This window comes from Formica exsecta, unplaced genomic scaffold, assembly GCF_003651465.1.
Source record: "Formica exsecta isolate Colony F162 unplaced genomic scaffold, ASM365146v1 scaffold332, whole genome shotgun sequence".
Lineage (NCBI taxonomy): Eukaryota > Metazoa > Arthropoda > Insecta > Hymenoptera > Formicidae > Formica > Formica exsecta.
This window is the reverse complement of record NW_021850572.1, coordinates 79,788-95,189: the sequence shown is the minus strand read 5'-3', so window position 1 is coordinate 95,189 and position 15,402 is coordinate 79,788. Positions and strand designations below refer to the sequence as shown.

Sequence of the window (15,402 nt, the reverse complement as noted above, 5' to 3'; positions counted from 1 at the left end):
TATATATTATAGCATTATCTAGCCTCTTTACAACTATACCCATATTTACTAAGTAATTAAAATTTTATTAAACTATGTTTGAAATAAATTTAACATTTAACTTATAATTTGCATTACACTTAAAATTATTAGATCACGAAGAACAACAGAATAAAAGCTACATTAAACCGTGAATTGTCGCCTGTTTCCTGCACGTTTCTCTTACGCCTTTTTCCATTCGGCGTCGTAATGAATAAGGATATAAGAATTTTAGGAGCAGGTGATAAACTGCTCCAAGCCTGGGGTGGTACTACGTCCATTTTAAATAAGCATGTTACAGAAATATTTAAATTAAGAAGACCCAAGGGAATTTCGTTTACATGGGGAAACGTAAGTAATACTCACAAAACACAGATGTATTTTGAAAGATGCAATAATTAATTTTCTAAGATATTTTCAGACATACAATATACACACACATAGAACATATAACTTGCAACACAAAATATATATATTTATAAAATTTATATTTTTAGATAATGTACTTACATTCAGTGATGTTCGAATTAGAACTCATTAGAGCGAATGATCATCACTCCTCAATAAATTCAGACAGTACACCGAGCACAAGTAGTGGTTTAGATAGGCGTGGAAGTCAAGGTGCGAGAAGTATCTTGTTGAAGGGCCAAATGAGATACATCGAGGATATTAAAGCGATTATATTTCTCTGTAGTCCTTTGTAAGTTTTCTCACAGTATCATTATAATCATATTTTCCATAGGATAACAGATCTGTAATAATCGCGACTGTTCTCCTGTAATAGAATTAACAATTTAGACGAACTTCTTAATATGAGTTTATATTTAAACGATCTGAATCCTCACGGTATGAGCAAAGAACTGGTATTAGCAGGATGGCAACATTGTGGAAGGTATGTTTTATCAAATTTATTAGAAACAATATTCTAATAAGAAATTAAATACATTTTACGTAAAGAAATAAATTTTTTTATTATTATTATATTTTTTTATTGTATGTTTAATTGTGCCATATATATTTGTTAAACATTTCATGTGCCATCTTATATAATTATATTTTATGTTCAATTTTTTGTTAATAATCTGTATCTTTATACTTGTGGAGATTGGAAATGATGTTTGAGAGGGCAGAACAAAGATCAACCGAACTAGAGAATAGCTATGTGCTACTGGATCGATGGAAAAATAAGAGCGACGAGCTTTTATATTCTATGATTCCGCAAACGGTGGCAGACCGATTACGAGCCGGAGCAAGTCCGTTGAGCACTTGTGAAGTATGGAAACAGATTTTTTAAATGTTTCGGCCCTCTTCTCGATCTTGTCTGACAAGAAATATTTAATAATACTTTATTTTTAGTCATTTGAATCAATAACAGTCCTTTTCTGCGAATTATGCGACTTCGATTATTCAACCATCGAGGGAGCAATGGATATTGTCTTATCTATGAATGCTGTTTTTTCCTGTTTCGATACGCTAATGGATCAATTTAATGTTTACAAAGTAAGATAATTATATATTTTATTGGACTTGCTAGATATTATATTATTAGAATATTATTAGAGATAAAATTTGACTAATTATATGATGCAGTACTTATAGAATTTTAATCCGATCAGATAGTAATATTAAAACATTTCCTGTGCTCGAGTTGCTTATCTGAATTTAGTCAATGTGAATTACAATTATAACAATGTAACAACGAGAAAAGAAAGACATATTAATAAAATACAAAATATGTTGTATTTACTGTTTACGATAGGTGGAGACCGTTGGTCGTGTGTACATGGCAGCTAGCGGGGCACCGGATAGAAACGAAAACCATGCACAAAATATCGCTGACGTTTCTCTACAACTTATCGAGCATGTTCGATCTCTCGAATTACCCTCTGGATTGGACATACGAATCCGCATAGGTAACATCTAACACATACACAATTGTTTGACTTTTGAATACGATATTCTCTTGTGTCTCTTGAGACATGACTTTGTTTATCTAACGTTTATAAAATTTTATCTTTGTGAAGAATAATAATAAAATCACCGATATACATATATTAAAACAAATAGAGATAATAGAATTTTTTCAGGAATTCATTCCGGGCCAGCGGTGGCCGGTGTGGTTGGCATCAAGTTGCCGAGATATTGTTTCTTTGGGGATACTGTTAATACAGCTTCCAGAATGCAGACCACCAGTCTGGTAACATAGTTTTCTTTATTTTCTTGTAATTATATAATATAATACATATTTTAAAAAATATATAATTTAATAGAATAACCATGTACATAACAGAGAACAAATTTAATAGATAAACAATTTTTTTAACTCAAATTTGCATGATATTAAAAAAAAATACAAATTACAGTTCAAAAATTCATCGATACATAATAAATAATATATTACATGTTATATAAATCTCATATTTATCGTATCAGTTTGCCTTGTGCGTTCTTATATCACATAAATTATATATATTCAAAAACTTTTTTTATCTTTTTATTATTCTTTCTATTTGAGTTCTTCTCAGATTCTCTACACTATTTAATTGCATTGTATATGACAGCCGGGAAAGGTGCACATTTCTTCTAGTACCAAAGCTTTGTTACCTAAAGATCGTTATCGCACCGAATCACGTGGCGTTGTATGGGTAAAGGTTTGTATTATAAAAGTTTTTTGCATAATAATTAATAATGTTGTGTCGAGAATTTCATAAGAGAGGCATATCTCCAATTTCAATACCAAGTTACAATATCAAAATCAGGAATTAATATTTTGTAAATCTAGAAATATGCCTGTATTTTCTCTCCTACTGCCTTCTTATTCAATTCTTTTTTTTTTATAGAAATTTCTATGTATAAAATTCAAATTTTAAAACGTTTTCTTCTCGCGATTTTGGGCTTACGCCTCTCTGTGATGAAGCCCTCGACATATATATATAATAATGAATATATTCGTTATAATAATGAATATATTATTTATTACGTGAAGGGAAAAGGAGATATGGAAACATATTGGTTGCAACCAGCAGTAAATAATGAAACAAAACAAGAAATTATCTCGTCAGATGATGAAAACGCAGTAGTCGAAGGTCTTTTAGTTACTAGTATATAAGAATTTGATGTTTAAATAAGTAAAATCCGTATAATATATAATTTCTATATAAAAAAGATGTGTGTGTCCTATGTAAAAAAACGAGCTTTTATCTATTTACTCTTTAATATATTCAAATCTTGATATCGTGTGCAATAGAAACATTCGTTTAAATATTCCATAGAAAACGATTTATTTCTTGTCAATATAACAAAATGCACATTTTATATTGCCATCTGTCCTCACCATACAATGTAAGTCGAGTTACAAATAGTGTACGTGAGTTTTCACTGAAATACGAAATCGTTTGATTGAAAGAAACAGAGAAAGTCTTGTGACTTTCTTTCTCAATGTACTTATTATGAGTATTGATCAACGTGAAGAGGAGCACGCGCGTGCCTTAATTTTTAATTACCATGTGTATATTCATGTACCTAATGTAAGATGTTATAGAATCACGCATTATGTATAATTTTTCAATGCAATTGTAAAATATTAAATTAACTTTTAATTAACAATAACAATATTACATTTACAAATATATGGTAAAAAATTAATAAACATAAATTAAATAATTATATTACCTTACGATACAATAAATTTTAATGCAATTTTAAACTTTTCAATTTTAATAGCATGAACGCATTACACAAACCACGAATGTTGCTAATAATGATATAGATGTTATAATCGGTCAGTATAAAAATGTATTGTTTCACATGTGATTCAATCGTTTTAATATAAAAATTTACTAACAATTTATCCAATTTTCAATTGAATTACACTCTCTAAGATGTTGATAGTTAGTAAAAATAGTTAACTGTACGCGTTTCATTGTGCGCTTCACTGTTTCCATGGCTTGAGTATTTCTCATCATTATCAAATAAATATAAAATTAACTGAAATAAATATAGCAGTCTATATTAATTGTTGCATATCAACAATAACAACCATCCCTCGTGTTGTGTGCAATCCATGTGACATATCGATTCACGCGACAGTAAACGCCGGGGTATTCGGGTTGCGCACATCCTTCTCCCCAAGACACAATTCCTGCAAAATTAAAGAATTTTTACTTGAACTTGTTTACTTGTTTTGCGTAAAAGTATTCCAATCTTTAACAAAAGTTTTCTTGCATCTAACTATTTCTTGAGTATCACACATCTAGATTAGATAACTAACGCAATTTGAAGTTGAACTTACCGGCTACGTGGCAAATACCATCTTTTTCTACGTGCAACGGACCACCGCTGTCTCCCTAATAATATAAAAATTTTTACATTATTATTTATCATTATTATTTTTTTTTTTAATATATATATGTAACGTGTTAGTAGAAAACAAAATAGAAGTCCAGCATGACTTTTTGCTTACTTGGCAGGAATCTTTGCCACCCTGTTTGTAACCCGCACACAACATATTATCTGTTATTTTACGCGATGGATATTTCGTAGCGCGACATTCCGCGTTTGAAAGAATGGGAACAACAACTTCTTGCAAAGTGTTTGATACCGATCCACCTTCATTGATAGCGCCCCATCCGGTCACTATACCTTTTTCACCAGCAAAGGTTTTCCCTGAAAACAGATGAACAATGCATAATTTATCATATAATAAATTTATATTAGCAATTATATCATTTCATCTCTATCTTCCTCGGTTTGTTTAATATTAATTTTATGCAAATTTGTAATATTTTCAAGATCCAACAATTATATGATATATTTGACATGATTGAGAAATATTATAAATTATTTTTTGATAAAACCAACTTCTCTCTTTCACTTATAAAAATTACCTTGTTCCGGAAGACAAGCAGGTCGCATCGGACCCTGGAACTTGATAGGTTCCCTTAGCTTAATGAGTGCAATATCGTTATCATAATTAATAGTCGAGTAACCACTGTGTTTGAACGCCTTTTCCACTTTAAAATTCTGTGTTGTGCTTTCACTAGTCGAATTTCTATTATGCTCCAATATTCGGACAGTCAGTTTACTTTCATCGAATCTGTTATGAAAAAGAATTCGATCGATAATTGATTATACATATTTTGCACAGATACATTTAATAACGATTAGAAACCGACGTGAATTAATACATTACCTGTCAATGCAATGAGCTGCTGTCAACACGTATCGTGAATTTATGACTGTACCACCGCAATAAAATTGTCCCCTATACATCAATAAAGCCATCCAAGGATACTGATTGACGAGTGTTTCGACGCCTCCGACAATACGATTATGTTTGTTCGTCAAACCGCAAACTATAAATTAAGAATTAATATATTTTACTCTCACTTTTTCTATCTTTTTGTCGTACTTCATGAACACTGTTTACTTGGCAGGAATCTTTGCCACCCTGTTTGTAACCCGCACACAACATATTATCTGTTATTTTACGCGATGGATATTTCGTAGCGCGACATTCCGCGTTTGAAAGAATGGGAACAACAACTTCTTGCAAAGTGTTTGATACCGATCCACCTTCATTGATAGCGCCCCATCCGGTCACTATACCTTTTTCACCAGCAAAGGTTTTCCCTGAAAACAGATGAACAATGCATAATTTATCATATAATAAATTTATATTAGCAATTATATCATTTCATCTCTATCTTCCTCGGTTTGTTTAATATTAATTTTATGCAAATTTGTAATATTTTCAAGATCCAACAATTATATGATATATTTGACATGATTGAGAAATATTATAAATTATTTTTTGATAAAACCAACTTCTCTCTTTCACTTATAAAAATTACCTTGTTCCGGAAGACAAGCAGGTCGCATCGGACCCTGGAACTTGATAGGTTCCCTTAGCTTAATGAGTGCAATATCGTTATCATAATTAATAGTCGAGTAACCACTGTGTTTGAACGCCTTTTCCACTTTAAAATTCTGTGTTGTGCTTTCACTAGTCGAATTTCTATTATGCTCCAATATTCGGACAGTCAGTTTACTTTCATCGAATCTGTTATGAAAAAGAATTCGATCGATAATTGATTATACATATTTTGCACAGATACATTTAATAACGATTAGAAACCGACGTGAATTAATACATTACCTGTCAATGCAATGAGCTGCTGTCAACACGTATCGTGAATTTATGACTGTACCACCGCAATAAAATTGTCCCCTATACATCAATAAAGCCATCCAAGGATACTGATTGACGAGTGTTTCGACGCCTCCGACAATACGATTATGTTTGTTCGTCAAACCGCAAACTATAAATTAAGAATTAATATATTTTACTCTCACTTTTTCTATCTTTTTGTCGTACTTCATGAACACTGTTTTTTTTTCTTCAATAATAAAAAAAATTTGCAATTAAAATAAATATATTTTTTTTTAATATTTATACAAATGCGTGATTATTAATATTATTTTGCAAGTCTTTTTTTTATATATTATATTTTATAATTATAAAAATAGACTCAAATTATATTAAAAACGTACCGCATTTTAAACATTTTTCTGGTTGTGGAGGAGGAACTGTTGGTTTCGGCGCCACTACATCTGCCAACCATTCCCAGAATCCTTTCTCATTATTGATTCCACTTGTGCTATTCGAGTTTTGCTCTTCCGCGCGTAAAGTCTGTGACCGTTATTTAAAAAATATACATTTTTTTATTAAAATATTTTTATTATATAAACTAAAATACATTATATAAAAAAATCTTGTAATTTTAATACGAGAATTATCATCTATGGTATCTTTAATAAAACTGATATTTTTACACAACTGTTGAACAATGAAACTTTTTGCGTGCGCATAAATTAAGTTTAAGAAAATTAAATATATGTATATTCCTTTACGTAATATAAAATCTTTGTTAAAGAACAATTCATTTCAAATTAAAAAATTCAAAAAAAAATGTGGTAAATCTGGAAAATATAAAAAATTTTGTATTCTATATTTCATTTTTAAATACACTTTTTTATATTGTATTTTCCCATAAGTTGATTCAAAAAATGTCCATTATTTGTCCATAAATATGCAAAAAAACACCACATTATTAACACATTTCAACGATACCTCATTGTCAACGGTGGCTGTTGTCGCAATTACGGCAAATGTTAATAACAACATAAATCGAAACAACATTGTTTCTTGCACTTTAAAATATAACACTAACAGTATTACTGTGTTATTTCCTTTGAGCACTGCGAGAAGAAGTGTTGAACTGATCTGTTCCACAATACTTCCTGCCGAGGCGGCATATACTTTCACACAAGTCTTCGATTCGGTGTCACGTCTTCATTTATACGGAATAGTGGACAAGCCGGTAGCAGAAGTGAAAATTTAGGCTAGCGATATGTAAATTCACCGTGAACAAATGTCGTAAACACATAACAGATCTGTTAAACCTACCGATTCGCTAAATCTATGGCATATCTTGCTCAGCTGATTCCTTTTTCTCTTTCTCTCATGATTTCTCTTTTAAGAACAGTATAAGAGAGCAAAGATAAATGTGTTCTAGTTAAAAGAAATTTATTGAAAAGTACGGCTCGCCAAAAGCTTGAGCAAATGTTATAAAGAACATGTTATTTCGCATTGAATATTTTCTTAACACTTTTCATTATCCTTATCGAATAATAAATAATTTCAAAAATTTATGAAAAATATTTTCTTATTTACCAAGAAAAATTTTGTTTTTTTAAATATAAAACAAATACATTATTTGCTAATTTAGTATATACAGGATGTCCAAAAAATAAAGCAAAATAATACACTTGAATAACTCGTAAACAGTAGGTGTTAGGAAATAATTATTCAAATAAAAGTTATGGATAATAAAATTTATGGTTCAAATATAAGTTATATAGGGGGCAAGCTGGGTATAATGTCATTACTACCTCATCACTTCATATTTCGACGTACATCTATCCAATTCAATTTTTTCAATGAAATTATCATAATTTTTTTAATAAAAATATGCCGAAAATTAAGTGATGGGATGATGATATCATAGCCAGCTTGCCTTCTATGTATCCCACAACTTTTATTTAAACAATTATTTTCTAACACCTACTGTTTACGAGTTATTCAGGTATATTATTTTATTTTAGATTCCTTGTAAATACCGAAAAAGAAATCTGCTATAGGATTAATATGTGAACGTTTATAGCTCTAAAATAAATAAAATAATTAAATTAAGATAATTAAGATTAAGATAATATTTAGAAAACAGTTTCTAAGAAAAAAAACTATTAAATTAGTGCATGTACACAGTCTCTCTAAATGTATATTATTGTGTAAATATTGAATGTGCCATGCGTTACATATCTTTAAAGTTTCCGTGTACTTAAAAGATGAATGATCGCGATGATAAAGCATTTAGTTAATTTAAAAGAGAGGAAAAAAGAAAGAGAGAAAGAGTAAACTAATACAAATTTCTATTAAAATTGCGTAACAATGTCACATTATATATACATGATAATATATATATGACATATCTCAAGTGATATGTCATAAATTCTTTAATAGATCCTCGCCCTTGCTTTTGTCAGTATCTTTCCATCTGACCCGGCTTATCGTAACTTTGATTAGAGCTGAACAAACGAGATAAGATGCGGCAGGGCAAGATATTATACATCACCTGTAACTTGTAACAGTGGGTCAAGGTATATAGGTAACGCGACCCTCATGCGGGCGAGACGCGCATTACCTTATTGTCTCGATGTGCGTCTAACTTTATCAGAAGCCTTGCTTTATTTTTCACGTATCTTCAGGGTCAGATTGTATTCGCGATGTAATCTGTTCACATTACAAATTTGTTGTCAGAGATAATACTGAAGACGATTACACTTAATTCTCAAACGAAATTTAAGATTACAAGAATTAAAAAATGTACAAGGACCATTAATATATAATGAAAACAGAAAATACTTTATAATTATACCAAATCAATTAATCAATTAAACAATCGTACAAAAAATAAGTAATAGTGTTATAGTAAAATATAACGTTTTATGTATGTATTTAATTAAAATTAATTCAAAAGATATTGCATAAAACGTGTATATATACTTGCTATATCAGCCTTCAAAATAAAAGAAATTCAAGAAAAATTCGAAAATATATATATATATGTAATCTTTAAAAATCCGCCGTAACAAATTAAACGCAAACTTTAAATTGTTTGTCTCATCTGAGACTTTCATGGTGAGTGTTTCGAGAGGAACACTTTCGCATTTCTGTCTCAAGATGCTGCAATTTTGACGTCGGATGAAAATTACACGCCAAAGGGAGAAGAGAGGAGAAGGAAGGTGCATAAATTCGCAGTGAAAGTAAAATCATCTGTAGGTTAATAAGTTGCAAGACGATGTGTTTTTGTCCGTGTTGATGAATGCGCGACTGCAAGCATCAAATGATGCGGAACAAATTCAAAATTATGGGCTGAAAAAATTGCGACATTTTTAATTGAATGCTTTCTTACGGTGTCTTTCGTGCCAAATATCGCGAATATTTGTTGCGCGAGCCCTTCTAATGCGTTTTCTTCCATTACATAATCGAAGAACCTTGGTAAAATCAAACGTTCTATTAACTCGCAGCCTCATCGCATCTTTATGACTGCAGCAAGTTAACGACCCGAGATAATTTCGTTTCCTTTCGTTACGGCTTTGTTCTAATTTAATATGATCAATTATAAATCACTATTACATTGACCTAATTAAAATTGCAACAGCATCCTACTTTCATGGTCTCGCGATATGATTAATTAAAATTAATTCAAAATACGTTGTGTGTATGTGTGCGTGTGTGTGTGTGTAAAATTGTATCAATTTATAAGCCTATGACACGTAAATTAGACAGAAGTTTTTTGTGATTTTTTTAATTATATTTTTTTAATATACATGATAATTGTTAAACTCATTATCGCGCGCAGGTCGTATTAAAAAGATGGTCCCAACATTGTATAATGCGTTCGATCTTTCGCGTAAAAAGCTCAAAACAAATCACTTTCTTCAGGAAGAATGTAACCTTGTAAACGCGTATTGGAAGAAAGCGTCTTACGGAATTCAACGATAAAAATGAGATTCACGCGGCGACACCTCGCGTGAGGTGTAAAGTGCGCCGAGTGAAATCCCTGCAATTAGTTGTCTCGCTCGCATGAGCTATCAACGACAGCAGCCCATGGCTATCATCAACATCATCATTATTATTGTCGTCTTTGTTGTCGTCGTCGTCATCATCGTCGTCGTCGTCATGCCACGACAATGAACCGTGACGGCCGCGAGGCGCGGTAATGTTCGTCCGCTGACGAAATTGACATTGATCCAGTCTCGATGGATCCCTGAAAAGAAGGGTCGCCGTGAGAGGAGGTGGACCGGGTTGACATTGGACGGATCCGTGGTGGTCGATGGGTCGATTGCGCCATACACCGTCGCGCTCGTGCGTACCTATACGCGCGTGCGAATTCTCATTGTGTCTGTACCAGCTGTACCTGTGCAGGTGAGAGACGACGGACGCTTACACCGACCGGGTGATTTAAAGGCTGTCACATGCAACATCTGCCAATGCAAACGCACCACTCAAGGTTGACGATCCCCACCGAGATACACGCGCAGCTCTTGTGGGTTCTCCTTCATTAGTTATAATTTACTATAAAACGGCAAAACGGCCGGAATACCTTTAGACTTTTCACGCCACGGTTGTAAGCACGTGCGCGGGCCAGAATCTTGCATAAAAAACAAGATCGGCTGGCACCCATCAATTACCGGAAACCGCACGAGCACGGCATGGACGGCTATGCAAGAATGGAATACATGTTCGCGCTCTCTCTATGCCTGAGCTGTTGCGTCTACGCGTTGCCTCACGAGGTAAGTTAAATAACCATTATATGAATGTGTTATGTTTACTAAAAGATGCTAGTAGTAGTAGTAGCAGTAGTAGTATTAGTAGTACGTTGCATTGATAGCAGTAGAGTATTCTGTTTTCATCCGCTTAAATTCACATTTGAATCGTTAAACGCACAGTAATACTATAAATAAATTTTAAAATATCAACATATAATTAAATTAATTTTTATTCTATTATTTCCATATTGTTTTGTGATTGTACTAAGTGTCCCTCGAACTTTATTCGAACATTCGCGAATTATCAAATCCACTAATTCATTAATAATACAGATTTTTTGAAGTTTTTTTAAATTTTATTTTTCTATTCTTTATGATTTGCGCAAGAGTAACCAGTCTGTAAATATTGCATAAAAAATATTTTATAATTATTGAAAAATAATTATTTCTTCATAATGAAATTTTAATAAAAACATATTTACACTTTCGTAATTTTAAAATTTGAAGGCAAGTAGAATTGGTAACGTAGAGGAATCTAGTCATTCATGTATCTCTTTTGCAGGCATTGCAGGATAATAGACGGAATTTTCCTGCCTCAAACGCTCAAGTGCACTACAATATCACGAATGCAGAGATTGCTGATCGTCCGGCAATAGATGAAGTATCGTATATAGATTTCGATCCTGCACCCACATCCTCTTCCAAAAAGCCGAACGTCTGCAAAGACTGCAGTAAGTGAAAACATTTGAGATAATGTCTCTGATCGACATATATTTGATCATATAAAAATTTATGTACACACGCATATAAAAGAATAATTTTTCTTAATAATATATAATAGTGAAGTAATTAGAAAACACGTAATTAAGCAACTAATCAAATAAATGATTATCCGAATGTTTCATTATTATTTATTAATTATTAATTAATTATTTATTAAAGCGGATTATTATATTAATATATTTCAGCCTGCGGGCTTGGAAGAAAGAGACGGATTGTTGGCGGCAACGTGACAAGTATTTACGACTATCCCTGGCTTGTTAGTATGACTAAGAAAGGAACCTTTTACTGTGCCGGAAGTGTAATATCACGTAAGCATATTTTGACAGCAGCGCATTGTTTGCAAGGGTATGTATCAGTCAATTATAATATAATCCTAGATAATTACATATATTCTTAAATTATTTTCTTAATTTTAAAATTACACCATTATATAATCAACATAATTTTTTTTCAGATTTGATATTAAAACTATCAAACTTGTCTTAGTGGATAGCGAACGTCCTTCGATAAGCAGCAACGCTATAGTTCGACATATTAAATCGGCAACCATTCACGAAAACTATCGTGCTTCTGCTTCTTTTAATAATGATATTGCTATCATAGAAATGGATCAGCCTGTATCTATAAATGATGTCGTGCGAACAGCATGTTTACCTGAAGACAGTAAGCTATTTCCGATATTAGTAAAATATGTACATAAGTTTCAAAAGAATTTGCCATTCTTTTAAATTATACTATAAATTGATTATGACAACTATTCCATCATTTTTCGTGTATAAAATTAAAATGTATTGTAAGTAACGTTACATTAATTATTACATCAACTTTATAAAATATTTTGCATTTTGCATTTATTTTTTATGTTTAAATACATTCTAAGTTCAAATTTAATACTCAAAAATTTAGATAACAACTAAAGCGAAAATTAGAATCTCTGCCTAGAATTTGATGCAAGTGACAGTAATATCAATTAAAAATAATAAATTTATACGAAATTATAGGAACTATCGATTATACGGGAGCGATTGCCACTGTAGTTGGATGGGGTCGAACGGGGGAAAACAAACCAGTAAGTAACGACCTGCGAAAAGTCAATTTACCGATCTTGTCAAAAGAGGAATGCGATCAAGCCGGATATGCGAAAAACCGCATCACCGAAAATATGTTCTGTTCTGGTTACCTCGATGGAGAACGCGACGCCTGTTTTGTAAGTAAGAAAAAAAAGAACAAGAGAAATGCGTTATATATATGTACATATAATAAAAGTATATAATATTTATATAGTATCGCATCGATTTTTTTAAAACATAGAACGAGTTATCTTTATTTTTTTTTATTTCTTTGCGCGCGCACATATACACATACAATATACTTTTATTTATATTTTTATGTTTACTTAAAGGGAGATAGCGGAGGACCATTACATGTCAAAGGAGTTTATGGACAACTTGAAGTAATAGGTATGTATTTATGCTAGCAGGACATTTTTAATTTTATTTAGCAATCTTTAATTTTAGCACTGAAATATAATTTTTTTTGTACATAACAACTGCATTCCATGTTCTTTATTGACTTAAAAACTTTTATATTAAAAATCTGAATAATTAATATATATTAAATTAAAATTGTCACTCTCTTTGTATTAATACAAGATAAACTGAATTCTATTTATTAAGGAATATGTCTAATATCAATTTGCATTTTAATTTTTGTATACATTATGTGTCAAAAGGCATCGTTTCATGGGGTCGTGGTTGTGCAAGGCCAAATTTTCCTGGAATATACACCAAGTTAACAAACTATATTGAATGGCTTAAAGATAACTTAGGTGATGAGTGCATTTGTCCACCACTGCATCAAGAACAAAACTAACACTTGGTATAACATATTATAATTATCATAGAAGAAAAGTAAATGTCAAATTAGCATTACGCTATTTTTATTTGAGTATTATAAACCTATGAGGAAAATATTTTCATCTTTCTAAGTTAATATTTGTGTGATAATTGGCTATTAATATATAATATACTTTTTATATTTCAAATTAGTTTGATATTTAACGCGCGCGAGATTCATATTATATACTGCAAACGTATATAAAGATTATATCTAGTTATTTTATTATAGAATTATATATATATTGTAAAAATCTGCGTTATATTAATGTATAATATATATTTATTTATATATAATATTACATATATCTAGTCCAGAAAAATTGTATATAATAAAATATTTATATTATATATTGCGATATTATATATTGTAATACAAATGTCTTGTTAAATAACAAGAGATGTATAATAACAAAAAGCATAAATAGTTCTTATTTACTCAATATATTGTATATAAAGTTGTCAGAATTATAAATAATTTATTATCAAATGTGTTCTCTACTGTATAAAAAAATTGTCAAAAATTATTGCTATCTTTCTTTCTATTTCCTTTCTTCTAAAAACATTATAAATTGCAATAATGTTTATTTAGCTCATTAGCGTGATGGAGCTCAACTTTATCATACCCGACTTGTGATACGACATCTCAATGCCACTTTCCCTAATCGATTGGTCGTGACAGTGCCATTTAACTGGCCATCAAGATCTCCAGACTTAATCCCGTTGAATTTTTATTTATGGAGTTGGATAAAGAATAAAGTGTACAGGAAAAGAGTGGATACACGAAACAAATTGCTCACATAATGGATGCTATTGCCCGCATAAAGGAATATCACGATGCACTCAGACGAGCAACACGCCATGTTCTCACAAGAGTTGATAAATGCATTGATGTTGACAGTGGAATTTTTGAAAATTTATTATTATAAAGTATGGCCATTCAAATGAACCAGCCAGAATTTAAAACAATGTACAAATTGTTGCGTCGCTTGTTAGCGTTTTATAAAAAAATTAAAATTCTTAGCCAGATTGTAAAATATTTCATTTTCAACCATAATTTGAGAATGTGGCCGCACTTTATAAAATGCCTAGACATTTTATAAAACGATGGATTATGTAATCTAGCTACGACATATATATAAAAATCTGTGAGGAAACTATAGTTTTTATTTCAATTTATAAAATAATTAGCTAGATATGCAATGAGTAAGATACTTTATAAAGCTTAAAAAATGTACGATCTTTGAATTTGTTGCACAAAACGCGCACTTTTTTTATTAAAACATTTTGGCCATGCACATTCAATAACTTAATGATGAATCTCATTCTCAGTCACACCTTCTGCTCGAGATTGCGCGTACAGATATGTATAGTCAACGTCTGTATCTTTATTACGGATTGCCCTAGTACGTCAGAGTCTTATAAATATGGAAAACTGTTTTGAAATAAATGTATCTTCAGTGCAGTGCAACGTAATTACTTTTGCATGCAAAATTATTATGTAAATGTGAATCATATGCACGTGTCGTATAATAAATACGCAATACGCACTGGACTTGATAATTTCTCGAAAATTTCCGCTGGCCTTTTTATATATAGAAGATATTTTGATTAAACGTTGATTATAGATTAAACTTGTTGGTTTTATAACATTGAAATTGGATCAATTAATTAGACAACACTTTCAATTTCTTGGTTTAAAAATATATTTTTTAACTTTAATTATAAGCTTTAGTATGCTTTTATTAGATTATTAAAGCAAATATTGTCCCGCGAGTTTATAAAAATTTATGCCATTTGATAAAATATA

The 15,402-nt window shown here is 31.0% G+C and overlaps 3 protein-coding genes across 3 annotated transcripts in view; 2 read left to right on the top strand and 1 right to left on the bottom strand.

The window, feature by feature from the left end:
• The window catches only part of LOC115238302 (soluble guanylate cyclase 89Db-like), a 19,744-nt gene extending 5,647 nt beyond the window's left edge, over positions 1–14,097 (top strand). Inside the window, exons 5-18 of the mRNA XM_029811993.1 lie at positions 133–369; positions 516–718; positions 803–910; positions 1,123–1,291; positions 1,375–1,518; positions 1,778–1,931; positions 2,106–2,215; positions 2,580–2,669; positions 11,477–11,645; positions 11,883–12,042; positions 12,152–12,360; positions 12,699–12,904; positions 13,100–13,157; positions 13,430–14,097. Coding sequence (XP_029667853.1) covers positions 133–369; positions 516–718; positions 803–910; positions 1,123–1,291; positions 1,375–1,518; positions 1,778–1,931; positions 2,106–2,215; positions 2,580–2,669; positions 11,477–11,645; positions 11,883–12,042; positions 12,152–12,360; positions 12,699–12,904; positions 13,100–13,157; positions 13,430–13,569 — 2,157 coding nt within the window. The 3' untranslated portion in view covers positions 13,570–14,097. The remainder of the gene's footprint in view (positions 1–132; positions 370–515; positions 719–802; positions 911–1,122; positions 1,292–1,374; positions 1,519–1,777; positions 1,932–2,105; positions 2,216–2,579; positions 2,670–11,476; positions 11,646–11,882; positions 12,043–12,151; positions 12,361–12,698; positions 12,905–13,099; positions 13,158–13,429) is intronic.
• Positions 3,688–7,219, bottom strand: LOC115238303 (coagulation factor X-like). Its single transcript, XM_029811994.1, has 10 exons — positions 7,151–7,219; positions 6,571–6,709; positions 6,176–6,338; positions 5,871–6,079; positions 5,429–5,649; positions 5,210–5,376; positions 4,905–5,113; positions 4,481–4,683; positions 4,310–4,364; positions 3,688–4,159 (listed from the first exon to the last, which is right to left on the bottom strand). The coding sequence occupies exons 1-10, from the start codon at positions 7,217–7,219 to the stop codon at positions 4,044–4,046; spliced, it is 1,551 nt and encodes a 516-aa protein (XP_029667854.1). The 3' UTR covers positions 3,688–4,043.
• A 332-nt stretch (positions 14,098–14,429) lies between the features above and the next one.
• The window catches only part of LOC115238306 (trypsin 3A1-like), an 8,346-nt gene continuing 7,373 nt past the window's right edge, over positions 14,430–15,402 (top strand). Inside the window, exon 1 of the mRNA XM_029811998.1 lies at positions 14,430–14,522. Coding sequence (XP_029667858.1) covers positions 14,430–14,522 — 93 coding nt within the window. The remainder of the gene's footprint in view (positions 14,523–15,402) is intronic.

Bases quoted from the DNA above. Each gene is read 5' to 3' on its own strand.
- LOC115238303 (XM_029811994.1), bottom strand. From the start codon at position 7,219: ATGTTGTTTCGATTTATGTTGTTATTAACATTTGCCGTAATTGCGACA. The intron at 6,339-6,570 runs GTACGTTTTTAA...CTTAATTTATAG, and splicing joins AGAAAAATGTTTAAAATGCG to TTTGCGGTTTGACGAACAAA. The intron at 5,377-5,428 runs GTACGACAAAAA...AATTCTTAATTT, and splicing joins AAGTAAACAGTGTTCATGAA to ATAGTTTGCGGTTTGACGAA.